The sequence below is a fragment of the Falco cherrug genome, chromosome 8, assembly GCF_023634085.1.
Source record: "Falco cherrug isolate bFalChe1 chromosome 8, bFalChe1.pri, whole genome shotgun sequence".
NCBI classification, from domain to species: Eukaryota; Metazoa; Chordata; class Aves; order Falconiformes; family Falconidae; genus Falco; species Falco cherrug.
The window spans coordinates 11,391,988-11,418,100 of NC_073704.1; the positions used below are offsets into that span (position 1 = coordinate 11,391,988).

General features: G+C 42.4%; 1 protein-coding gene across 1 annotated transcript in view; it reads right to left on the reverse strand.

Moving 5' to 3' along the window:
• Nucleotides 1–26,113, reverse strand: part of UNC80 (unc-80 homolog, NALCN channel complex subunit) — a 129,843-nt gene that overhangs the window by 91,764 nt on the left and 11,966 nt on the right. The window contains exons 5-18 of the mRNA XM_027808587.2: nucleotides 25,922–26,045; nucleotides 24,033–24,106; nucleotides 23,441–23,580; nucleotides 19,287–19,548; nucleotides 14,244–14,378; nucleotides 13,396–13,618; nucleotides 11,827–11,967; nucleotides 8,628–8,896; nucleotides 7,626–7,994; nucleotides 6,710–6,841; nucleotides 4,618–4,765; nucleotides 3,101–3,249; nucleotides 1,091–1,257; nucleotides 338–439 (exon numbers count right to left, since the gene is read on the reverse strand). Coding sequence (XP_027664388.2) covers nucleotides 338–439; nucleotides 1,091–1,257; nucleotides 3,101–3,249; nucleotides 4,618–4,765; nucleotides 6,710–6,841; nucleotides 7,626–7,994; nucleotides 8,628–8,896; nucleotides 11,827–11,967; nucleotides 13,396–13,618; nucleotides 14,244–14,378; nucleotides 19,287–19,548; nucleotides 23,441–23,580; nucleotides 24,033–24,106; nucleotides 25,922–26,045 — 2,435 coding nt within the window. The remainder of the gene's footprint in view (nucleotides 1–337; nucleotides 440–1,090; nucleotides 1,258–3,100; nucleotides 3,250–4,617; nucleotides 4,766–6,709; nucleotides 6,842–7,625; nucleotides 7,995–8,627; nucleotides 8,897–11,826; nucleotides 11,968–13,395; nucleotides 13,619–14,243; nucleotides 14,379–19,286; nucleotides 19,549–23,440; nucleotides 23,581–24,032; nucleotides 24,107–25,921; nucleotides 26,046–26,113) is intronic.

The window sequence follows — 26,113 nt, forward strand, 5'->3', positions numbered from 1 at the left end:
CATTCCCCAGAAGTACAAACAAAGCATGGAGAACATCTCTGATGACATCTCTGAGGAATTAACACTATTCGTGGCTATGGTAGTATGTGGTATTGACAAATCTATTGCACTGTCTTTTGAAAATCTCTGGTAGTTCCCCATCAAAATCAGGGTGGGTCCTGCTGGCAGCATTGTTAATAGGCATTATCCGGATGTTATCAGCAGCTCCTGAATAGACAGTCAATGCATTTATTGTACCATCCAAAGAGATAAGTCCTTGCTTTCCTGCCCGTTTGTACTAATCCTAGAAGAAAGCTGCTGGCAATAACACATGAAAAAAAATTCATTATTTACTTACTGTTCTGGAGTCTGCATTGGGCGGCTCGAGACGTAACTACGGCATTCATCAGGGGCAGCTGATGCCTGGCCTTTGTCAATGATGACACTTCCCACCTCAGACCTATACAGACAATATAAATCATCAGCTAAAGCAAATGGATGGCCCATCTCATGGTCATCACACAGCTACAAGACATGGAAACCAGTGCTGCTGAGCAACAAAGCACCCTTAGAGTTGTACCCCCTCTTTGAGAACTTACTGTCTCTATACATATAATTCATGAAAAAGGCAGCAGCGCTTAGAAGCAAAGCCAAGGTGTTTAGGAGTTTTTCAACTTTCTTAATCCTTCCCAACATTTTAATATGACAAGTCTCAAAGCACCAGAGAAAATGTATCTTTGATAAAGAAGCATGTCAGGATTAGATTTCTTCTGGGACTTGTTTTGCATACATGAGTTTACTTGTCAGATAAACAACATTAAGGATGTGATGCGTGTTTTGGGACTGACACTATGCTTCTTACTTCTCTTAACCTTTCTTTCTCCCAGTGTTTCCTTGTACATGAGGAATAACACTTTTTGCTGCAAATCTATTATTGTCTCAGTTCATTAAAATTTAAAGGAGACTGCTGCCACAATACGATTCTGTACATCAGGAACTGAATATGCTATCAAGAAAAAACACACAAACCTTTCTACATTCGTGTTCAATTCATGTAGTCATATAGCCATATGCAAGTCAGTCATTTGCCTTCTCCCTCCTAGACACCCACCTTTTGCTCCCAGAAGGTTTTGGTTCTTGCTCCGTTTCCTCTGTTTTTTTCCCTGGTATTAGCTTTTCAGCACTGTCTAAGAGGGCGCTGAGTGCCACTCTGCGAAATACATTCCCATGAGCCTCCTTGATAAACTGGACCAGCTGTCGGATATCGCAGTACAAGCCCTGAGTAGAAAGACATCATGAAAATGAAAGAATTCAGTCTGTTGTTTGTGAAGAAGCAGTGAGAATCAACAGTTTCTAAGGTACTTCAGAGCAGGCCATTACTTCCTTTGGCTGTTGTGTGATATACTCTCTATGTACAGGGTTTGGGTTTTCTGGCTGGGATCAAAATGTGGAAACTCCATTTAGTGCACTCAGAAGAAGCAGACAATGAGGAGCATTACTGTTATGGAACATGCTCTGTAATGGACTACAGCAGATGTAGAGGTATCAGAGGCTAAAACAGCTGAAAGATGAGGGAGCTGCAAAGATGACTTAAAGCCTATTTTATTCCTTTCATCTAGCCCATAATCTTAAAAGGCATGAAAAAGCTGGGGGTGGTGGAGGGGAGGGGAGTAGAGTGCAAAAAATTGCATGTTTTGTTTCAAAACCAGTGGGTGTCTTGGGATTTTTCTTAATTATTTTAGAGCCTTACATCACGGGAAGAGAGAGGAATGACTCACTCATTCCCCAGCCTACTCCTACACTCAAGGCTCTTTTTAGTGCTGAACATTCATACACATCTGATATGACAAACCACCTCTATATCTGAGGGCAAGGGGATGGAGGGAACAATTTTACCAGACCTGATTTATGATCTGTGAACTTTTCTGAAAGATCTTGCATTATTCCAAATTTCCCCGCCTTCAACAAAAAAAACCCAAACAGACAAATAATTGGATCTGTATACTGATTAAGGCTTTTTTTTTCATAAGATATTGAAACACAAGATTGACATTAAAGAGTGATCCAACACCAGGAAATCCTCATGTATACTCTGTATACCATGTCCTCCATACAGGCACAATTAATGGTGCTCCACTTCAAGATAAGTTTCACCTTACACATTAAGGAAAATTGAGTCCAGAAAGACATATAGTTGACACGGAAAATTTATACTTCGTGATCCTAATCTAGATCCACAATGGTGCGTGTTTTTCTGTATCCCAACACTTAATCACTGCTGAGAAACATTCCAAAGAAGGAATATCTATAAGAACAAGAGGACTTTGGCATAGGCAGACAGCTCTGCTGGTTTAAGAGGTTACTGTGTTTTTCTTCTCCCTCTCCCTTCCCCTCACAGAGAATTACTGTCCCTTTAACTGGACTTCAGTTCCTCTGCAGCTCTGCCATAAGGATGGAGCACAAGAGCGCTTCTTGGTTGCTTCCATGACAAATCCTAATTTCTGATAATAAAGGAGGTGGTTTGAAATTAGCTGCTAGATTCTGCACCAATTTGGAAGAAGAGAGCTCATGTCATCCATTCTACTGACTGCTCTGGGGAAACAGCACATCGGCAGCAACGAGCAGCATCTTACTTTCCTCCAGGTGTTGGTAAATGGAATGTTTGTCTAACCCTTGGGAAGGCCTACCAAACTGCAGTTCAGTAACTCACATACTCTGTCACAGGTGGGCCATGTCCTTAACCAACTAAACTGGCTTTAACTTTGCTGAAAGTTGATTCATGCTGGCTGTAGTCTTGTTCATCAATCCCTTGCTGCAGACTAAACTACTAATCCATTTGGGAAAAAAACCCCAACAACAAACCACCAAAAAAAATGCAGAAGCTGCTTGAACAGAGAGGAAAATGCAATTCAGAGTCAACAACTTTTACCCTGAATAACTCCCCTGGTTCCAAGGCAGGCATGCAAGGAGGGTATCAAATTTATATCATGTTTTAACTGTGACTGTATAGCTTGCTAAACCCAAGGGATTTGGCTAAACCAAATTAATTCTTCACTGTAAAGTCTCACTGGTGACACTCAAGTGAAAAAGTAACTTTGTTAACATGAAATCAAGTGCTTACCAGGTTTTCCGGGCTGTGCAGCTCATGTGTAGTGGAAGCACAGCGAGTGATCAATGACTTGAACATGGCACTCACAATAATCCCTTCTACACTCTGGGCTGTAGACTTGTTGTCAACTGTGGTAAAGTTATTCCCAAATCCAGCTTTGTCTGTAAAATTCAAGTAGAAGAAAACCCCCTTGTTAGGAACAGTTTAAAAAGATGGCTTAAAGACATGTGTAAAGGGATTCAGATATGTAAGACAATGGCAAGTCCCCACCTAATAGCTTATGCTCAGTTCTTGCAATCCTAAACCAACACAAATAAAGCAGAAGAGAAGGGTAAAATAAATGAGAAGGATGAAATCTTCCCAGAAATAGTTGTAGTACGAAAAAGGATTGTAAAGATCAGGACCATTCTGGCCTCCTTTTATACATATCTCTCATTTAGAGCTGTACAGAATAAGGCATAACATTTGAACAATATCTCCAGCTTTTCTATTTACTGTTCTAAAGGACCACAAATGCTTGATTAAACTGCAAAGTGACAACACCCATGGAAAGAAAAGAAAATCTGAACTATAGGAATGCTGTTCTTGCAAGGTGCATAAGAAGACCAAGCTCTTAGAGAGTCAAAAAAGAATTACATTTATATGAATAAAAAGAAGTATCCCAGTTTCATTAGGTGACAGGAAAGACTTTCAAAAGCTGTATGAGCTGTCATGTTTCAAAGCATAAGCCAGTCAATAATTGACGAATACCTGGGGAAACTTCCTACGGGCATATTCTTCACAAAATCCTGTGATATAGTATTTTTGATGCTTTTTCTGAAATGCCTGGGATCAGAGGTAGGCTAATATAGTCAGACTCTCCAAGTGCTTCAGAGGAACTAGTCCTGCTCTGTACACAGTCATTGTTAACTGTTGTTGCATGCAGTGACCAAGCATAATCGTTTGGTAATTCTAATAGCACCTGGAATAATTTTCCTAACTTAAAAAAAGAAAACATAAATGCCTACACAGACACACATGCACACATGCTTGCAACTGCAGGCATGCGCATCTGCGTGTTCATGTTCTTGTTCATTCAATCTGGTCTTGCTATTTACTGCCTCACTGGAGGCACCACAGAAGATTTTAATGCTCAATTATATCTCCATTCAGAATAAACCCTGGATTAAACAGGCCATTCCAGCTGGCGCCTGGTCATGTCATGAAGCAGAAAACTTCCTGCCTGAGGCAGAGTTGAATGAAAACATTTTCGTTGAAGAGCCATGAACAACAGGTAGGATGAATCAAAAGAGAGACCTTCAATTTTAGGTGCACTGGGTGATACAAGATTGCTAGATGAGTCAAATCAGAAGAGATTCAACTTCCCTGACCCACACTGGCTGAGGATATGCTCTGTGTAATTTGAGTATATTAATTCACAGTTGGTTTTTTTTTTCTTTTTTTAAAGGAAAATGAAAGAGCGTGGCTTCTTTCCGATGGTATAGTTTAGGAATATTCATGTGAGAATTTCTGATGCCGTCTATACTTACTGTCAGTGACTGGCTCCATGCAGAAACCCAGTAAAGCATGTAGGAAATCCACCACATTATTGAGAGAATCCCTGTTCACATAATCCCTCATGGTCTGCCGGAACTGCATCTTATCCAGTTTGTACAGCTTTGTGAGGCAGTTCTGAGCCTGCAATGATATCCACCAAATCACATCACATCAAAGTACATGTTCAAGTTTTGCTAACAGGAACAGAGTATTTTTTGCTCATGCTTAGCCAGTGCTCTGCTGTGCTGTCTAAAGCAACCTCCCCTAGGAGTCAGAAGGTTCGGGTCCTCTAACATTATACAGGTTCACCTCTGAAGCCAACAAGAAATTCAGCACAAGGAGACAGTGCACTAGTATGGGTGCCACTGTTTGGAGGTGGCGGTGAAGTCACTGCCAGCCATGTCTCAAGATTTGTCCTCCTCGCCCCAAGCCCAAGGTAAAATCTCACTGAATATGAATGAAGTAGCAACGTACCACTTCAGTCAAGGCTTACTGCCTTGGTGAAACAGGTTCTTAGCCTCAGGCATCTGATTTTCAGCCTCTGGCTCAGATCCAACCCATCTGATGCACCTACACCCAGTGACCAGTTTATATCATGCAAAACATTAGAGTTTTATTTAAAAGCTATTAATTGTCAACTTCTTATCATAAAAGTATCCACCCTATCAGGACCCCATGCAAAGAGAATCTGAAATATCAGCTCTATGGGAAACATGAACTCCTCTGCTACCTACAATAGGGTGCTTAATTTTCCAGTAAACTCAGACATGATTGTCCATGCAGTCAACACAGATGGTGCATGCAAAGCAGTTTGGCCAGACAAATGCACAGGAAATGCAGCAAACTTTGACACGTAGGAAAATCTCTTACTGTAAAAACCTCAGTTCAATGAGTCTGATAGGGACCTTGGCTCCAAGAGACCTACTCATTTATGCTTAATGTTATGTATAGGCCTAAATGTTTTGCTGGCTCAGCTACAACACAACATAAAAGCCTAACTCACAGTTTTGATGAATATGGCGTATGTTCAACCACTGCTGTGTGCAGAACCCTTCCACTGTTACCACTGAGACTCTCTTACCCCATCTTGTCCCACTGTGTCCCCAACAAATGTTACTGCTGCAGCCTCCTCAGTACCCAGAAGTTTAGCTAACAGAAGAATGCTGCATGATACAGAGGCAGCCAAACCATCTCTGAGCCATGTAGCTCAGATTGCAGAACCAAATCATAGCTCTGTTGGCATGGCTCAGGCTAACCAAAGCACCTGGCTCCCACCCACGCTGAGGATGGGCACAGTGTAAATACTCATTACAGTCATCAGAAATGCTCCCTGCTGCAAACACAGGTGAGGAGGGGGCATGTGCTGGAGACAGCCTTTGAAAGGGTCCCATTTGACAGGGCATTGGACTAATCTCAGGAGGTCAAACTCTTCCAGGTGAAATCAGGTGTCTGGTCTACATCCTGGGCACTTTCCACTGCTTCAACTTGGTCAGAACCAAAAAATGTAAGCTATCAACGGTGACCATCCACCCTGCCCTTCGACAGGGCATGAGTCTTCTGCTTCCTTGCAGCACACTAAAATGCCTGCAAGTACAGTGCACTCCAACTATCAGGAGCCAAGGGAGCAGCCCAGCAGCAACCAGTCATAATCACCATTAGGAAAGGTGGACATAACCTTGGACTTCTGGATTCAGATATGCAACCCAAGATAGCTGCATCTCTTGTAAACAGCATACTCTGTTGGGGTACCAACAAGGTGAAAAATTACTTACACCAGCTCACACAGGGGAATTGCTCCCATATATTTGTCCCTTCCCAGACAACTTATCCATTGGGGTGGTCAGAAGCACCCTGAGCCTCAGGTGTGCTCTTAGCAAGCCCCAGGGCTGGAAGGTAACACCATAGCTGAAAATCTGCTACAGCTGGGCTGCAACACAGTCTGTGAGCTGGGGCAAAGAGCAACACATTTACTGTCAATACAGAAAAAGCTACAGAGGGGGCAGACAGCAATCTCAGCAGCACATGTCGAAAGTACAAAGGAGACGCTTTAATGAGCTTTAATTCTCTTACATTCTCCCGGAATACCTGGTGTCTCAGGCGATCTCCAGAGAGCCCTCGGTGTCCTTCTCCACAACCATAGGCACAACCCAGGGACTTAACAATTTTGATCAGCATTGTGAGTGCCAGCCTATGGGTGCTGACAGATGGGCCTTCATCCTGAGGGTCACAGAGGGGAAGATGGTGTGAAACCCCGGCACAACTACTGGAGTTCTGTTAGCATTGTACTTTTAACAAATTGTTGTCCATTTATCCTCTCAGACACTCCATTACTGATGAGTTACTCTTGAAATGTTACCTCCAATTATTTTTCAAGTTTAGGGACCAGCCCCTTCCCTTTCAGCTCACCTAAAAAAGTCATGCTATAAATGCAAAGCCCCCTACATGCTACTATGAATACCATTCAGCACTTCAAAAATTTCTGCCTGAAAAACCAAGAGCTGACTTGCTTGAGCAGAAAAACAAGCATCTTTTAAGAATGTCTTACGTATTATGCTAGTATGAATAGCAACTTTGGAGATCAGCAACAGCATCTCTTGGCCAGTTCTCATAGCAATACTGAAAAATTTATGATTTCTGGTGATCAAAGAAAAGAAACTGTGCTCACACACTGGATTCTGTTTTTTCTTGTAAGTTATGAATAATGAACCTGAAAAGAATCATTGTGATTGAGGTTTCAGGCACTTTGACAAGATATTCAAAATGTCGATGCAAGGCTCACAAACTCTGCTTTTGGCAGTTGCTTTGTTGGAGTAGTTACAGTGCTTGAATTCCCAATCATGTTTCCTCAGTGGAACTCCAAAGTACCAGAGCAAAACAAATTAATTCGTCATTGTGGTGAAAAAAAAGAGAAAACAGAAGGACAGTTGCACACACATGCATACTCAATCTTAACAGATCTTACAGTACATTCAGAAATTGTATAAAGGGAAGCAAGACAAACCTTTTCTTGGTTCTTGTCATTCTTCTCATATGGCCCTCCTCCTCCTCCTCCACCACCTCCTTCACTTCCACCTCCACCTCCTCCACCACTTCCACCACCTCCTTCTTCTCCATCTCCAGCTCCACTAACTGGAGGAGGCCCAAATCCACAAGCTGAACTACTAGAAGCAGCCCCTTTGAGCTGGAAAGATCCTTCACTTGGTCTCTTTTCAGGGGCCTCATTTTCTTTGTTCTCACTCTTCCGCCGAGCCTTCTCTACACAGGGCACCACACCAAGCTGAAGTAAGCACTCCACAATGTTCAGTGCCACATCGCAAATCCGGGAACTGATGTCATGGTTCAGGACCAAGTAAACAGCCTTCAGGACCACCTGGGAGATTCAAACATTGTATTTAAAGTCAGACTTATTTTCTCTCCTAAAACTATTTAGTGCCTGGAAATTCTAGTCAAAGACCAGAGACTCATCATAGCAGGCACAGTACAAACTCAGAATGAAGTACACACAACCCTCAGCCCCAAGAGCCTACAATCTAAGTGTAAGACAGGAAACCACAGGCCGGGCACAGTCAGGCAGAAAAGGAAACCATGAGATGACATCTGTGAGCCTGAGAGCTCTGCTTCAGCACACCAGGACCTGCCAAGTCATTAAGGGGAATGCAGAAAAGGTGAGTTTTAAGGTGCCACTACGAAGGTGCTATTCAGCTTTATTCTATTTTATAGGGAACTTGGTGCATGCCCCAGGAACACAGCCATTACATAGTATCGCTTCCGATTGGATGTGTGCATTCCACATGCACATGCGCTTCTTGCAAGGAGTAATAGGAGTTGCAGTATCTCAGAGAAGACTTTTATGATATGCACAAATGTATCTGACTGACCTTTACGCACTGCTGAGAGAAGTCATATAAAGAGGTGGAGGAAAAGCCCATCAAACCCCTGATCTCAATGGTACAGCTATATTGACAGAAGAGGGACCTGGCTTTCCTCATTCCTTGCCAATTACCGAGAGATCCAGCATGCCGTTCTTGTGGACAAAGTTGTTGGTTCCATCAATGTGATCCGTATCCTCCAAGCAACTGTAATTGATGCAGGAGTCTGTCAGGCTCCGCGGGAGGTTGGCACATGCGAGCGGCTCATGGGGCATCTCAGGGATGGGCACCTGGTTGCAAAGCTTCCTCATGTGCTCACTGAAGAAGTCAGCGTAGCCCACATTGAATGAGGCCAGGGTAGTGTTGAAGGTTGCCACAGTGATGGTAGAGATCTGGGACCGCACTGCAGGGAGGGAAATGGCTTCCTGTAAATTTCCATCTCTAGAGTTATGAAATGGAAAACTGAGACTGCACTTGTTTACAAGAAGGGAGCTGCTCTTAATGCAGTTTGTAATGACGAAAGACAATACAGGTTTGTAATTCCTATGATGGGTACAGGGATGAAAGTATAGATTCATTTCTTCCTTTAAGCCAGTGTAAATTAGAACTATCCCAAGCTTGCTGTAGCAGTACAGTTCCATGGCAGTTTAAGCTGATCTCAGTCAACTGGGCAGCTAAGTAGATCAGGGAGCTCAGCCAGCCTAAAGCTAATCCAAGAGGGGGATTAGATTTTGGCTAGCTTTGCTCCCTGTATTGGTCCAGTGCCTGGTCTTAAAAGCAGTACAGACCCTGCAAGGGAAAAAAGGAAGGACACTGCAGCTGGATGCAGGACGGAGCATAGGGTAACAGCAGCACCAATTTGGAAGAGCTTTCTAAGTCACACCAGTTTGAAATATTTCATCACGCCAGTTGAAAAGAATGGAGCAGTGTGTTCCTAATAGTACTTGTGACAGTCTAAACCATCTCCAAAATGCAAAACTAACTGGTGAGAAAGGCAATGTTGTGTCTAAGTCCACAATGCTCAAAGGACCTCATGACATAGCCAAGCTTAACTTTAAATTGGTTAGCTCAGGTAGTGGCAGAATTTTGGCCACACAGGCCAATTTTTGTCAAGGATTCACCATTGTTGTACAACTCATGCTGAACACTCTCTGTCTCTGTCGCTCTCCCTGATAATCCTTAACCTACTCACGCCCTCCCGGAGCTTGGTCAGCGGAGGTCCTCTACCCGGGTGCACTCCTACAGCTGTGCTCACTGTGCCACCCAGTACTGGCTGAGAGCAGGGCACGGTCAGCAGCCTGGCATCTGGGTGGCTGCGTGTTCCCACTGGAGCTCTGTCTGGGCAGCTGCATCAGTTGTGGTGGGTGCAGAGCTTAGAGAGGCCATGGCTTTCTGATGGGTGGATATCATTGCTCCCATCGAGCTGACATGGCTTTAGAACCTGCCCTGCCGCACAAACCGCTGCACCAGGCTCTGTTTGCCTGCCCTGTTGGCAGTGCAGCTGGTCACTAGCACTGCCCAAGGGCTTCTTTTCTACATGTGGGGGGCTTGGCCGCCATTGCTCCTGGCCCTACCCAAGTCCCTTCAGCTGCTGTTCTATGAACTGTGGGCTCCAGGTGGGTCTGTCAGCTCCCCCGAGGTTACCCCGGGTTGGGAAACCCTGCTGTGCACCACACTGGAGCACTCTGCTGCCCACCCTGCCAGCACCGGAGCCACTCACCTCAGCATAAAGTAATATTTCCTGTGTGGAATCTGTATTTCATTATCACTGATAGAGCTGACTGCTGGATGGGACACACAGAGACAGGGAAGGAGGACTAAGGACTCTTCATTTATATCAATACATGCCTGCAGCATGTGCCCATGACTCCTCTTGAGCAGCTACCTAGGACACAACTACTTTTTCATCTCTGCTTTTCAGTGTGTCAGCAAGAAGAAATTAGTTCATTAGCAAATGTCTCCTGGCCAGGGAAAGTAGACAACAAGACAGGAAAATATGAATGACCGGTATACTTGGATATAGTTGGTCCCACAACAACAACAAAAAAGAATACCTAATATTTGTACTTATTCTGTAACTCCAGAATGGTTTATTCAAAGTCATAGGCTACTAATGACTTGTCCTATTGTTCATATAGTTGCTGCACAATTGTACCTGGGGTACAACTAGAAAAAAAAGCATTGCATATGGCTCTCTTTTAGAAAATATTTGGCTAGGAAGCTCGTGTAGTGACTGGGATTACTGTCCTATAGAATGAGTGCAGGTCAAGAAGACAGACTCCATAAAATCGATCCAGAAGGAGAGCTTTGCCCTGGAGACACAGAGCAGAGATGAAGGAGATGCACCCATGCTGGATTAGAGCTGATGCAAATCCATGCCCTCTCAGACTATTCAGATTTGTTGTGCTAAAATAGCATGGATCTTTGAGAGCTCAAAAGCTACAGCAGGTATCACATGAGTGCATCTGTAGCCTCCTAGGTATGCTGCCTGACAGCTTGTGCAGAGACAGACTGTGCTCTGCTCCGTGGGGTGCATGATATCCTGTTCCCTCAGCAAGGTTTAAGGTTGCACTTGCCACAAGTGAGGCCCAATCTCTATGACCAGGTTTTGCCAGTAGCGCTACACATGAAGGAGAAAATAAAATCGCTGTTTAGGCAGTAGGAGCAGTGCCAGCAAAGTGCCCTGGTGCAGACAGCTCTGCTGACAGAAAAGAGCTTTCATCTGCTGGGCTAACATTGTTTGGCAAAGGTGGTGTTGCCTAGCTAACAGAAAGACTCTTCCTTCTGGAGCAGACTTCATCCCACCAGGGGTTCTTCCATCTCTCCCATCATGGTCACACTGGCATTGCTATTTCTGCAGGGGCCTCCAAGACAGATGGGCCCCAGGGACACTTTGAGCAGATTTCAAAGCCAGGCTTCTATTTAGAACCAGGAGAATTAAGAAAAAACTGTGATTCTCAGCACAATCCAGCAGCAGTGAAATGAGAAGGGACATTAAACACCACAAGATTCCCCATGAAACCACAAGGTAGCAATACTAAAGTTCTGCCCAAACGTCTGTGATGTGTTGTGGTAAGCCAAAAAAAACCCACCAAAACCTGCCTTTTCCCTGTTGATGACTGCCAATTTTTTTGATAAACTGCACCAGATAAACATGAAAGTTTACAAGATATTTCTACACTGAACAAAAAAAAAACCCTTAAGAGAGGTAGGACAAAAATAAATAAATAAATAAAATAGTCATATACTCATACATAGAAACAGCAACACTTCCTCAGTTTCTTGGAGTTGGGATTTCAGTAAAAATTTTCTTTCCTGATGTGTTAAATTTACCTTCTTTGACTGTGTTCTCCCCATGGCTGTTTGAGTGGTCCGGCAGATCAGAAACCAGCGTGTGGTGAGAGTGTGAATGCCTGGCGCTCAGGCTCTCCATCTCCGTCGCTGTGTCAGAGCTCCCCCGTCTGGTAAACTTCCCTAGGGTGAAGGCAAGACGCGGATGTTTAGTTTACTCCTCTGACAGGTGCTGGGAGGCAGGAGACAAGTAGCTGAGGTTAGAAATTGAAGGATTGGAATCCACAAAAGTCAAGGCCTTCCAGGATCCTATGAAGCAGAACCAAATATTATAGTGGGATACCTCGCAGGAGTTCACTGACATGAAGATTGAACATACAAACTCTCTGCAAGGCTCTTCCCCTCAGCACATTGTCACCCTCCAGGAAAATAAGATTGGTCAGCACTGAAAGACTCCAACCTTTGGGGAAGGTTATAGGAATTTGGTTTCTTCTCCCCTTGTCCAAAAGGAATATATATATTAGGTTCAGGAGTGCCAAGGCAAAGGAAATTCTCCCAGAATACAATAAAATACAAATCAAAAGAACCTACTGAAAGAGGGGGACTGTCTCTGAAGTAGGCAAGACCTGTTGACCATCAGATCTGAAATACATGATTTCACTGAGATATCAGAAAGAATGAACAAAAGGTTAAGCCAAGATAGGAATCTGAAGCCACTGAGATCAAAATTTAACTAACTTCTTCAGCTATGGAAGATATGGAAAGGAGGATTTGGATACTATGTTTGTTATTCCTGTACAAATCTGTAGATGTTTGTATATTAACCACTGACAAAACACATACGAGTCTTTAAGAATTCACTTGGTTGAGCTCATCGTGCCAAAGAGGGACATGTTTACAATGGAGAGTTTACCTAAATGATGCTATCTAAGCCAATGAAAAAGAGGAGGTGTGGCATGGCCTTAGGCAATCACTTTGCTGCCTATCATCTCCAAGAAAGGGTGCCAGGATGAAAATCTATGACATTAGGAGTAAGTTTGTGAAACAGAAATAATGCCTAGACACTGTTCGACAAATCTGGATGCTTAAAGGAGCCAATATTTAGATGTAAACACTGTATCTTTGCAATATCAAGACAGTATAAGCCTCATTATCTGAGGCAATACCCTGTTTATATTGTACCCAACATTTACTTGCGGAAGACACTGAATATTTTTTGCCATACTCCTAATGACTATATTGCTGCTTCTCCAGAGATTTCTCTTTAAAAGGGGATACAACCGTTCCTTGGATCTATTTTAAGCTGCAGTTGTGCAATGCTTGCTGTCACTCAGGAAAATTGTATTCAAGTGGTACAGACATCACTACAGGTTGCTACAGTAGCTATTATTCCAGTAAAGCTGATAGTTTTCAGAGAAAAGTGAGCTATAGCACAAGTCATTCAAGATTTGCTGTCAGCACAGTTGCCACTTCTACAGACGGGTATATAAAGCTGCAGAGCCAAGGACATAAGGTGGCAATAGGATGGATGAAGAAATAAAGAGCTTCTGTTCTCTGAATGCTCAGGACAGGAATGACACAGAACCTGGGGCAGAGATAACATCATCTCACCTAATATGGTGGTTTGCCATCCTCCTCTCTCAATGCCACGCCGGTCGTCTCCAATTCCAGAGAAACTGCCAAAGGAGAAAGTGCTGCGAGTGGGTGAGACATCCAAATGATCCTCATGAAGAAGGAAGGGTACCCCCATCCTTCGCTGACGCTTCTTCCCAGTATGGTGGAAAGGAATTGACCCTTTGCGCTCACGCTCCCTGTCCTCTTTGCGGCTCTTAAACTGCAGGAGGAAGAGGAGCAGATATGAGAGCAGGTAGAGGCTTTGAGGCATAGCAAACTACCATCTGAGGGAAAAAGGTAACACAGATGTGTGGCTGAAGTATAACCCTCCACTTTTTTATCTTGGCCATTTACCCTGACAGCAACTACCTGCACTCTGGGACCACATGAGAATTTAAAGGAACTCATCAGTCTTGCCCTAGACTGGGATGGATGCCCTTGTATAATTGTATGACATTCTCAGACCTTCTCTAGATTTACAGAATCCACAAAACTCTGTTAAGTATCTTGGGTGGCTGCAAAGCCAAAGCTTCATGAGGTAAAACCAGCAGAACTCATGGCATTAGCTGGAACTACATTGAGAACCAGCACTTAAAAATCAGCACTGTTTGAGTACCCTCCTCTCATGCAGTTTCAGCAGGACAGGTATTTGAATAAAGATTTCAGTATTGTGTTTGGAATGTGCATAAAATCCCCTATGTAATAATACATGGAATCACTTCCCATGAAAAGAGATGTCAATCTCACACATGGCATGAATATATAGTCCAAATAGACCTTCAGCTGCGACTTTGGAGGACATTGCGGTGCTCAATCATATGTAAATTAAACTACAGTTTTCTCACCTTTTTGAAGATGTTCATCCCCAGGTCTGTGGAGAGATCTGGAACTGCTGGTCTACGCAAATTGGTCAGTGAAACTTTGGAAAATGCCTCTGTGCTTAGTGATTTTTCTTCCTCATTACATTTCATTGTGAGATCCTGCAGCTCCCAAAAGAAGACAATAAGCACAAGGAGAAACAGAGGATAGTCAGCTTAAAAGAAAAGAGCTACTTCCAAGAGCTGTCACAGGAGCACTGTAGAGGAAAAGGATCTTCAACTCATTACACAAAACACTACTTACACATTTAAAGAATACCAAAGGAACAAACAAACAAAATTTAGAAACTCCTAGAATTATTGACCTTGTCTAATATTTCTGTCACCATAGGAAAAAAGTACAGCACATTGTACCACCACAGAAAGCCTCAGGCATTGCAATCAGTATGATCTAGTGGCATGGAAGCCATGTTCTGCTCCACTCTGATTCTGATCACAGATACAACTCTGGGTAGCTGACAATCTTCTTGAGGCCTTGGTTTACATTTATAAGCAATCACAATGACTACCTTTTCTGAAGCGTTTTATTTAAGATCTAGTAGAATATGCCCTTAATAACATATACCTTTAAAAATGTGGTTTGGAACTGAACTGTAATAAGCAGCACTGTTCCTTCAACAGAGGTGATTTGTAAAAAAAAAATAAAATATTTACGCAGTAAAGAAACCCAAGACTTCTACATCAGGAAGTAGCCTTCACTTTTAATAACAGTGCTCCAAGGCCTGTCCATCACAGTTCATATTTGTGAAAGCCTCTGTAGATATAGCACAGAATGTCCGACAGCAAAAACCTTGAGACTAATTTACTCTAATTACAGTAGAGGGCGCTCTACCCCCCTACTGCACGGAGCAAAATGCATTACAGCTGTCTACCGTAAAGAAAGGCTTTGCTACAAAAGGTGGCATAAGCTCAGCTCCTGGCCATCTGTTCTCATTAAAGATCTGATGCCACTTTTCATGAGATGTTTGTGCAGCTGACCTGACCAAGTTCCCTCAGGATAATTTTCTCCTGCCTAAATATCAGCTTGTTTCCAATGGATATGCTCTTTTTCCTTGCTTGCCCGTCAGAAAGGTTCTGCTAAACAACTGGGTCATGTTAAAATACCTTTTTGCTTTCAATCCAGAGATAGCCATATACCAATGATAGATGAAGTGACTCCTATGGTATGGGAGGTTTAGATTCTGCCTAGCCAGACTGCATATTACAGAGAAAACCAGCTCTGCAATACATGTGTGCAGTTTTATGCAATGAAGGTCCAGCAGAAGCCAGTGACAGTCTTTGCAGCTGAAGTCCTATGCACCAGTTAGTTTGCAACTGAGGACCACACATTCTTCAGAGACCTTTCAGACTAAACAAAGATCACACTTGAGTTGTTCCTCTTACTCTTATCAACACAAGAATGAAGGAGACACACCACAGAAAGATTCCTCTTCACCATTATTCTCAGTCAAGGTATCTTTTAAACCATTTTGCATATATGGCTAAAGATTCAGGGGAGGAGTCACACACAAAATCCCACAGACAGCAAATCAAGGTTCAGCCCTAGGTGCTCTCAACAGCAAGGCCAGCAAGCACTCCACATGGCTTGGTTTGGAGCTTTTCCAGCTCTCTGGCCTCTTCTGGCTGGAAAACATTGTATGAATTTTTATTTCAGAATCATTATCTTTGTCCGCTAGTTACAAAATCAGTGTTTTATTAGGTGGCTCACGTCCACCAAAAGGACAGAGTAAGGATCAGAGCCTACTGTGATACAAGCTATACAAACACACAGAAAGGCACGGTCCCAGTTCTGAAACCTGCTTAGGGTAGGTAACAAGCAAACAACACTAGAAAAGCAAATTACAGAATCACCTTAAATCTACTCTATTTTAAGGAATCAAGCAAGCATTCCTGTTGAAGAGTGATTAAAAATATGGCTATTCTGTGCTGTACACCATGTGGCAATTATAAGATGGATAAGAAAGCAAAATAGTTTGGGGGTTGCTTCTATAGATTTTGTTGTTTCTGTTGTCTTCCTTCTGCGTGACTGTATGGCTACTTGCTCATTAGTACTTCTCTCAGCTCTCAAGATATTACACTTGAGACTCTTGGCTTTATATTAGCATTGCAGCAAGCACTACAGCTGCATTGGTCTTATGCTTAATTTAAGCTTTGGCTCTTTGCCCCTGTGGTGCTAGTGCAAGACTGTAGAGGTTTGTGAGCCTCTGAAGGTTTCCGTTCCTAGACCTGTCCTTATACTGAATTCACTGCATACAGGTACAATGCAGGTTTCCTTTGTCACATGTTGCCAGGTCTGAAATATGTTTAGACTAAAGTAACTTTCTAGAGGAAGCTAATATTCATTTCATTAACACTCCATCCAGTACTGCTTTTCCTATGCCACAAGGAGTGCTGGCATGCTGCACTGAATCTTTTTCTACTTTGCTGTTCAGTTTACTAGGCAATACATGGAGGATGTTTCTCATGCTTTCTTGATCCCAACTGCTTTAGCCTAAGCTTATATTTGAAACATAATTTTAGGCACACAGAAACCAACAAAAAGTGTGAAAGTTTTGCTGAGGCTTAGGGAGATGGAGGAAGTGACCTTGATAAACTGCAGAACAATAGAAAGAATGTGGATTTACCAGAAAAATCAACTGGTCCCTGATGTGATTTGCAGGCAGCTGTTTTTGTCTTTAATCAGTTTTTGCCTGCCTTTTAAATCTATCCTGCTGAAACACAATGTGCTGATATTTTTGAGAAGTTACTGATCAACCTTTGAGCAGAAACTATGACATTGTGTTAGGAATTTAAGATCTAGACCGAAAAAGTAGGCTTTAAGCATATCCCTGTGTCAGATGAGCTTGTGAAGTCTCAGGATACAACCCCTCATGTTGACAGAAAAAAATGACAAGTCTTAGCCCTCTGGAGGTGGCATTCTCTCCTCTGGCTAGCAGACAGCCCTGAGTGATGAGACTCTGAATTTAAGAACAGCAGTTAAGTCACTACAGTTGGCTGGCATGAAAGAGAGCCTAGGTGTCTCTGTGCATTGCACGAATTTCAGTCCTCAGCATTGTACAGAATGGCACGAGCTGAAACTTCTGCTGCATGGAAGACCATTTCACCTCCTCCATCACAGCTGTTCTGTGCAACAAATTGGAAACCTTTTAAAACAGGATTCCAATTTGATGAAGCACGGTAAAAATACACAGGAGTGACACAAAGGTTACCAAAAGCAATCAAACCTAGCCCTGGAGGGAAGAATGCCCTGGATGGAGTCCTCACATTAACAGCTAGAAAGTACCCAGTGGAATTGCCAAATGGTTTTAACAGAAACATGTTAGTCAAGAGGAACTGAGCAAAGGAATCTTCTGCAAGAGAAACAGCCTGGAAAAGCAAGAAATAGCCAAGGAGGGAAGTGTCTCAGAGTATATAGAAAAGAACCAGCACAATACTAGTGCAAACAGTGCCAATGGAAGGTAGCTCCATTCATGCTGCCACTCCACTGAGAACCACTGACTGCACTCCCGGTTGTGCTCGTAGCTGAACTTGCTAATGTGCAAAATAACGAGGTTGTTATGAGCAAGGGCAAAGGGACAGTTTACGCACGGAAACAGTGAACCACATCAACAGCAACATCTTCCAATTCTCCCTCCAGGAGATGATATTAAGGAGGATTTTCTGCACATGCACAGCAATCCTATAAAATCCCCATGCAAAGGTAGATTAAAACTAAACAGTAATGCATATCACCTGGCCTTTATGAAGATATGTCAAGCTTTTACAGGGATAAAACAGACAGCATTTTATAGAAATGACACAGAAGTATAATACAGTTTAAACAATACTGCTGCTGCTGAGCCCTTAAAACCACAAGTAATCACCAGCCCTCATAAAAATTGTAAGAATGGCTATACAATATGGAGATTTAAAAATAACTGTACTAATATTTACATTGTTTATGCTAGTCTTCTGACTTACGAGCATCTGGGCTGTATGGGAAAAAAGATATTTCACCCTTCTCCCTTGTAAAATGACAGGTCAAAAACTGCCAGAGGTCTACAATACTGAAAGCAAGGATTTTAAGAAAAAACACCAAAAATTCTGAGAGTTCTGACTCAAAAAAGACATTTGAAAGAAACATTAACAGAAGATAGAGCCTTTTACTTGAGGTGTGTCATAAAATTGGATTGCAAAAATAGAATCTGTATTAAATTTAGTTAGGCATTTTCATCAAGTCAGTAAATCAGAATTTGCTGTTAAAAGCCCACATGGCAGAAAAAGAGTGCACAACCTAAAAGTAGCACAAATCAACAAGCAGATTAACTGAAACCACAGCAGCATCCCCTTTTTATCCCTGGAACAACAGCGAGCTACCCAAAAGAAAAAACATTTCAGCTCTAACACAAAGATATTTACTGCACCAAGGTCAGGAGTCTGAAGTTTCTTTTTCAGCAAAACAGGGAGCAAGTCTTGACACCTATTACGGCAGTATGTCTATTGAGGTTGTGTTGGCAAATATAAAAGTTACACAACAAGAATAACAGCAGCAGAAAAGGTAACAACATGGAGGACTTTTGCTCACTGTCACTATTTGCAAAATCTACTCCAATATTTTAACCCAAGTGTTTGCCTTTCCTATTTATTTTAATAAATATTTAACCCAAGTGTTGCAATTCCTTTTCTCTCTTTTGAGGGGTTACACCAAAGGAGCTCAACCATAATGAAAAACCAGTCTTATTTCTTCTGACAGCCACATTAGTATACTCTCACATTAAAGACTAATGTTATCACAGTTCACCCTACAGTAACTATCTCAGATCAACCCTCAAGCTTTCAGCTCTGACTCTGCATCAGACTCTGCCTCAAAATCCCTCATCGTTCTCAAAGTCTCTTTCTGAATCAATGCACACACCTGACCTCTGAGCAGTCTAACCAACACCAAAGCTGTGCTTTTCACTAATTGTCCAGCCATCATTTCCCAGCATCACCACAACAGTTGCTGTTCTCTTATTGATGGTAACTGCTTACCTGAGTTTTGTGGGTATTCACCAGAGAGGGTGCAGCAGCCACCATGGAGCTGCTGCGAGGTCTTGGTAAAGGGGTGATCTCTGGCTCAGGTGGTTTCTCTGGCTTTTCCTGTAGCATATGCCTCAGCCTCTGCAGGTAGTACATCAGTGACCACTGTGTGCCCTCCTCAGACCAATGTGGCTGCAGCAGGCAGCGCAGCACTGCCACATCAAAGTATGTGGCATAGCGAGACCTCTGGCATGGTGGGATCACCAAGGACACCCTGTTCCAAAAATGAGTACAAATGTTAATCATCAGGCTCCTTAGCCCTTCTTAGATGCTCAGCTTTCTGAATAAAGAACCACTAGATGGTCTGTCAGGTTTGTATGTTCAACTGTTCTTAAAGGGCCACTCTTGATATCACAAAGTTTTCTTTGCTAGCTGGAAACCAGTTCTGTCCTAGCATACGTGCTGGTCCACTCCATAAGACCCAAGAGCGCTACTAAAGAGGCCTAAAATGTAGCCATTCATCAAGAGCTGTAAGCCATTCTCATTCTCCTGCCACCTGCAGAAATCACCAGGATGTGCACACAGCTGTGCCAGCTAGCGCTTGCAGGGATGTTTGACACTACCCTTTGGGACTAAGGCCCTGACTGAGGAAAGCATTACTGAAGACACGTAAGTGGCTATTTAGCTTTCAGCTCCCTAGAGGACATGCTTTCTTAAGCGCTTTCTTGGATAGGGTTGCTTTCTTAAACTATGGTCTGAAGATAAGCCTCCAGCACCTGTGCTGTCTGTTTCCAGCTGAACAAATTATTCAACCTTTGAGCATCTGCTGTTCAGATACTTGTAATAAATATTAAGGAATGGTTTACATTTGTACACATCAGGCCCTACCTAAGAAGGAGCAGGCAGGGCAGCTACACCAGTTAACCCTTTAAGTCAATTAAATTGATCCTTACACAAATAAAAGTTACTGTTATGGGCATCTTTGCCAAGGTGTGCCAGAGAAAAGGACCATTTTTAGCCTTCGTTATAATTTTCCTGCCTTTCAGATGGTGTCATTTCCTGATGGGCTTTAGTATGCAATTTCCTAAGTATTGTAGAAGTTTGTGCATGCAAAAGCAAGATGTCTTGTAGTAAGCTTCAGAAAGGAGACTTCAAAGATTTCAGATTTCAAAGGGATCATACCTGTTTTCAGAGCCAATCTTATTGCAATAAAAATGCTCCAAATTTTTTATTATTTATTTTTTCTACCTCATCGTTCCCAGCAGAGTTCAACTGGCCTGATCTACCCTCTGTATGACTAGTCACTAGCTGTTAGGAAACAAACTGTCAGAAAAGAAGCAGTGAAAGGGAGTCAGAGGAATGAGAAACACATGGCAAAAGCAGTGAAATGCTGGGGGTGGGGCAGGAACTCTGGAGAGCTGTCTGTTTTGGTTTTGCCTGCTGAAGTACATAATTTGAATGTTTCCACTCTGTGTTAAAAACACACCTCTGTGAACTGAATACTTCTGTTGATTTTTGAATTCTTTAAAAATCAACAGCACTTCCATGAATTGTATTCTCAGGCATTTGGGAAGCATCACAAGAATATTGGGTTGTTTGGTCGGGTTTTTTTTAAAAGCCATTAATATTATCAACTCTGTTAAACAACATGCAAACATCATTGGCAGGACAAACCCATCTCCAGCTGGGTTCCACCACATTCTGAACAGAGGTGTCCAAGGCCACAGCCCAGCAAAGCATTAAGGAACAAGCAGCAATACTGACCAGTGGAACCTCGGAACCTCTAAGTGAGATGCATGCTTGAAGTGCTTTGCTGGATTGCTGCCCACCACCACAAAGCTGCCCTGTGTGTCTAAGGTAGATATAGGACTGGCAAAGGAGAAAGATGTGTGCAGTGGACACTGACACCACTTGAAATTATGTGAACCTTGCTCCATATTACACGTTTGGAAACAGTGGGCAGGTGGCAAGGCTGGGCTTGGAACGTGTGCATCTAGAACTCAAACCTGCAGGAGCTGGTTTGCTGCCAGCCCCACAGGCCAATGCTGAAGAGACTTGGCAACTGCAGATCAGCCCGTCTGCGTCAGCATATGTCACTATATGGAATCTATAGATTCAAACCTTCTCCCCTAGTGCTGTGTTCAAGGTAAAAGTGTTACAAGTTTGATGACTTTAAAATGAGCTGTTATATGTAGAACTGAATTATGAAGGAGAAAACAATGATAAATGGAAATATGCTACAAAGTTTTCCTCCTAAACCTGATGCGAAGGCTGGTTTTGTCACGGTCAAGACTGTGTCACATAGATGCAACCTGTAAAAACCCATAAGGATAGACAGATACTCAGAGCATCCCAGCAAAGGAAATAAAGCCCATTAACTCAGTAGCAATTGTAGAGGATGTTGCACTGCTCTCTGGTCACTTTGCAGGACCCAGATCAGTGTTTGAGTCTACAAAGTCTTTCATGCTCCTCTGTACACATCATAGGCAAACCTGAGGCACAACACACCCTGGAGCAAGGCATGTTCTCCTCCTTATAAAATACTTGTCTCTGAAGTCCTTCCTGCAAAGTCTATCTCCCAGGCTGTGTGTTCAAGGCAGCAGCTAGATAAAGGGCTGTGGCTTTATTTGCTTCAGTGTTAAACTGTAGCATCCGTAAATGAAGAATTTCACTGAGTGGAGCAGGGATAATTAGCCAAGATCAGAGGAACAAGCCATTTGCTCAAGAAGTGTCTGAGGAACCAGAAATTAAACTCTGCACTTCATTTAGAAGGAAACCTAGTGTTCATATAATCGGCTCCTGGTTGCCTGTAACTGCAGGGAGAGTGGAAAGGCAGCCTTCCTTCAACCCCGGGCCAAGGACAAAGGAATACTGCGGCTGTTGGTAAGTAAACAACATTTGTTCCCCAGTTGTCTGTTGCTTGGCAACCAAAGCTCCCTGTACAGTTTTAACTGATCAATGAGTCCTGCAAATGAGAAGGCGTAATGATGCTCTCTTCAAAGCCTGTCTGAAGCTTCATCCCCATGGCAACCACCAGACCCAGCTTGATAAATTGATCACCTGATTCTGTCTTCTTAAAAGGCTGCTTATTTTTTTATGGCTGTGCACTCTCTGAGCAGTAGCATTCACACATTGAAAGGCAGTTCTGTCCCCAACTTCAGTTTTACTGGCTTACTTTAACATAAATAAGACCCAGAACTGACAACAAGCTTAATATAAAATCCCACGGGAAGCCTCCTGATGGGATCAGAGCCTTAGAGAATACCTTTGCCCTTTCCACCTGTGAAAGGGTGCACCAAACCCCTTTGTGATATATCAGAGCTGTTCCTAGATTATATTCAGAAACCCACTCCATCCCGCATCACTTCAGTCAGTGTAATGAAGCGATTTCTTAAAACACTGCAGTGTCTTGGATATGACATTTCCCAAAAGTGATAAGCAACAGGACCAAAATTTTCAGGAGGACTTTAAGTAACACCCCTAAATCCATAGAGATCTAAAAATATAGCTAGACTTCCCTCCCTCTCCACCCCCTGAAAACACTCATCAGCTTCATTTACCTGATGGCAATACCAAAGCCCAAATCTAGATTAAAAGTAGTTAATTTATCAGCGCCATGCTGGAAAAACATGGCCTGAGCTCTGCAAGGCAAGCTGGGAGAATGTTTGCATGGCTGCATTTCTTTGTTGATCTGTTCCTTTGGGCCAGCAGTCTAAAGAAAGCTAAGCAGCAGGGTACAGAGAAGGCATAATGAAGGCAATGGAGAGAGGTTTGCAGAAATCCTTTGCTAAAGGGAAAGAAAATTTGATCAGAAGGAAGCCAGAAAAGATACTGGTTGCCTGAGGCTGAATCCAGCTAAGGAGGGTAGAACCTGCAGGTTATTTGTTAGTACCTTTAATTATAAAAAGCCTACATATTAGAAAAGACCAAAGAAACTGTCCCAACAGGCCAGCTAGAGATTTCTCCAATGAAAGCGACATTAAATATCAAATGTCACTGTCTTGATTATCACCCAGAACTGGAATTTGTTGAATTAAGTGTTTGAAATAAACATCCAGTACCCTTGGCATGTATTGACAACAGCATATTCAGGATAAAGGACTTCTGTGACCTCCACTATTGAGTCACACTAAAGAAAGCCTAACTTTCTACTGAAGGGTTTGTACCTGGGATGCGCAGTACCTCTCTCCTGAGAGGTTTGGGAGGATACACTTCCATCCAAGGAATTTCCACGATGACATGTTGAAACAGTGGCTTTTGGAGGTACAGAATCTGGCTGGGTTGTCTCACAGACCACCTGTAGTCCCTTTGGATAGTTTTAATAAAAGGAAATAGGTATATAAACATATTTATCTCTCCCATGTTAATTTTCTTAATGCAATTTGTGCTTTGACATGACTATTACTCATACTGTAATACCATGGTAATACCATAGAGAAACCAATTAAGCCTGGGGCTTCTCAGTACTAGGCATGGTAAATCCAAAGGGTAAGCCAGGGCTCTTGCCCAGGATAAACCATAAGATCAGTCTTCCATCTTATAAGATAGGATAAAGCCAAGGAGATCCTGACAACTATACTCAATACCCTTTGGTTCCACTGCAGAAAAGTTTGGGAGCTTTTGGAAGAACTGTGAAGAACTGTAATTTCTGGAGATGGAATTACTTTAGGGTGGTAACGGCAAGTGCCATTTCAATATTAATTTCCCCCCTCCCTCAGCTCCTTCTTCAAGCTTGTCTAACGTTAGCATACAACTTACCTCAGTATGTCCACTGTCCAGATTAGGGGATTCACAAGTCACACTCTGATTGTTGGTGGGAGAACTTCTCTTAGCTGAGGAAAGAAGGCAAAGGAGGACATTTCAGGAATCACCTCTAATATTAAAATGTATCACTGAAAGGATGAACCAGAAAACAAAAACAAACCCAAAGCAGCACCTGTCTGCTGCAGACTTCCTAGGCATTAGCCTCAGCCATAAAGAGAAAAATTTAAAAGAACTGCTTAAATTTTTCCACAATTCATTCAACTGTGTTGTCAACAACACCGTCTACTGAAAATCTGTATTTCTTTAAAATTAAATTTGAATATAGATTTTATCCTAAATCCATTTGGCATCAAATTGTGTTTTCCTGTGCATAGTAGTGCTTTTTGTTTTGGAGATCTTCCTCCTCCTATGTTCACATATATTCAACTCCTTTTCTAGGTTACATCTCTCAGAACGCATTGTGATTTACAATTTGACAAATGCCTTTATCACAGGAAACACACAGATGTCATGCAGAAAGTGTAATCAACAATACTGTAGAAGAACAAAGGCATCACAAAGACTAGGATGACAGTTCTTGAAATCCTGTCACATTGCAAGCTATTCAGATATGACTTAGTATTATACTGACTCCAAACAAAACATTGCAAAGCTTCTTCAGTATTTTTTTATTTTGTTGCTTGAAGGAAAATATAAGCAAATTTAACATTTTGTCCCAATTTGAGACAAAAATGCTAAGATAGCAAAATCTTCCTTGATAAAAAGAGCCTCATTCCAATTTCTATTTCCATTCTGCTGAAAATGTTTTCAAAACATAATAGTACTTTCATTTCCAACTTTACTCCTGAAGTTATTCTTTAGGGATTTTCTGACCACACCCCAGACCTATGGAAAAAATTCCAACAGTCAAGGAAATCTTAGGACTAATTCCTTTTATTAGTTTCAGGGGCAAAATCCTATTTTTTAATTCCAGAAGTTGAAGCAGAGGGAGGTAGAGCTAGATGTCAAAGATGGTTTTGAATCATTTGAAAGACTTGAATCTTTTCAATTCTGAACTGTCCTAGAGACCCACAAAGCCTTCAGAACAAAATAAGATATCCAGAATGGCTATTAATCAGAAAAATCTGATTTAGAGTACTACATTTTCACTACTGTGAAAATTACAGTTCTGTGCTTTTGAGAACAAGCAAGCAATGCTACAGTGATACACCCAGCACACTTTCAATTCACTGCCTTGCAGGAATTATGCAAAGCCATTGCCTAAAAACATAACAGCAAAACCTGTTTTTTAGAACTAGGCCAGACACAAAGGCTTGGAAGCCTAAGCACCCAGCTCCAGTCTCATTATGGCTGAAGTACAAAGGAAGAGCAATCCCTTCCAGTATGCAAAAGTGAAATTCACAACCTATGCCTTCTTTGGAGCCTCTTGAAACTACTTTGTTTAATTTCATAACATGGTGAAATTCAAGTTTTAGATAGGAGGAGAACCTACACTGCCAACTGAGTGTTCTTCACTGTTAATTTTTGTCCCATGCCAGTCTGGGCAAGCTTTCTCCACTGTGTCAGGCTGCTGCTAAATACTGCCTTTGCCCTTCTTAGGAGCTAGGGAAGATATGGTGAAAGAGAGATGTGAGGATGACAGGTAATTATAACTCCACTGAAGAGTTTCTCATTTCCTCTTTGTGATTTCTCTCTCATCTCCTATTTAATTGTTGACTCTGAAGGGAAACATCCTTAAACTAGTCTCAAAGGTTTGGCTAGTTCCTGCAGGATTAACATATTCCTTCAAATATGATGGCTACAGAACGTAAGGTAGCATCAGGCAAACAAAGGAAAAGTTTCCCAGCTCTCAGGAGCTACATTACCACAGCAAAGTCACAGACCTGTAACGATGTTCCTGATTGGTTTTACAAGGGCATTGAAGGCAGAAACTTCAGGTTGCCTGTGTTCCCACATAGGCTGCCAAATAACAAGGCCACTAGCCAACCGGAATGTAAGGTCAGACTCCTAGAAAGACAAACAGAGGTTGTATCACACAAGCTCACACAAAAGAACATTGTTTCCCATTTAAAGGA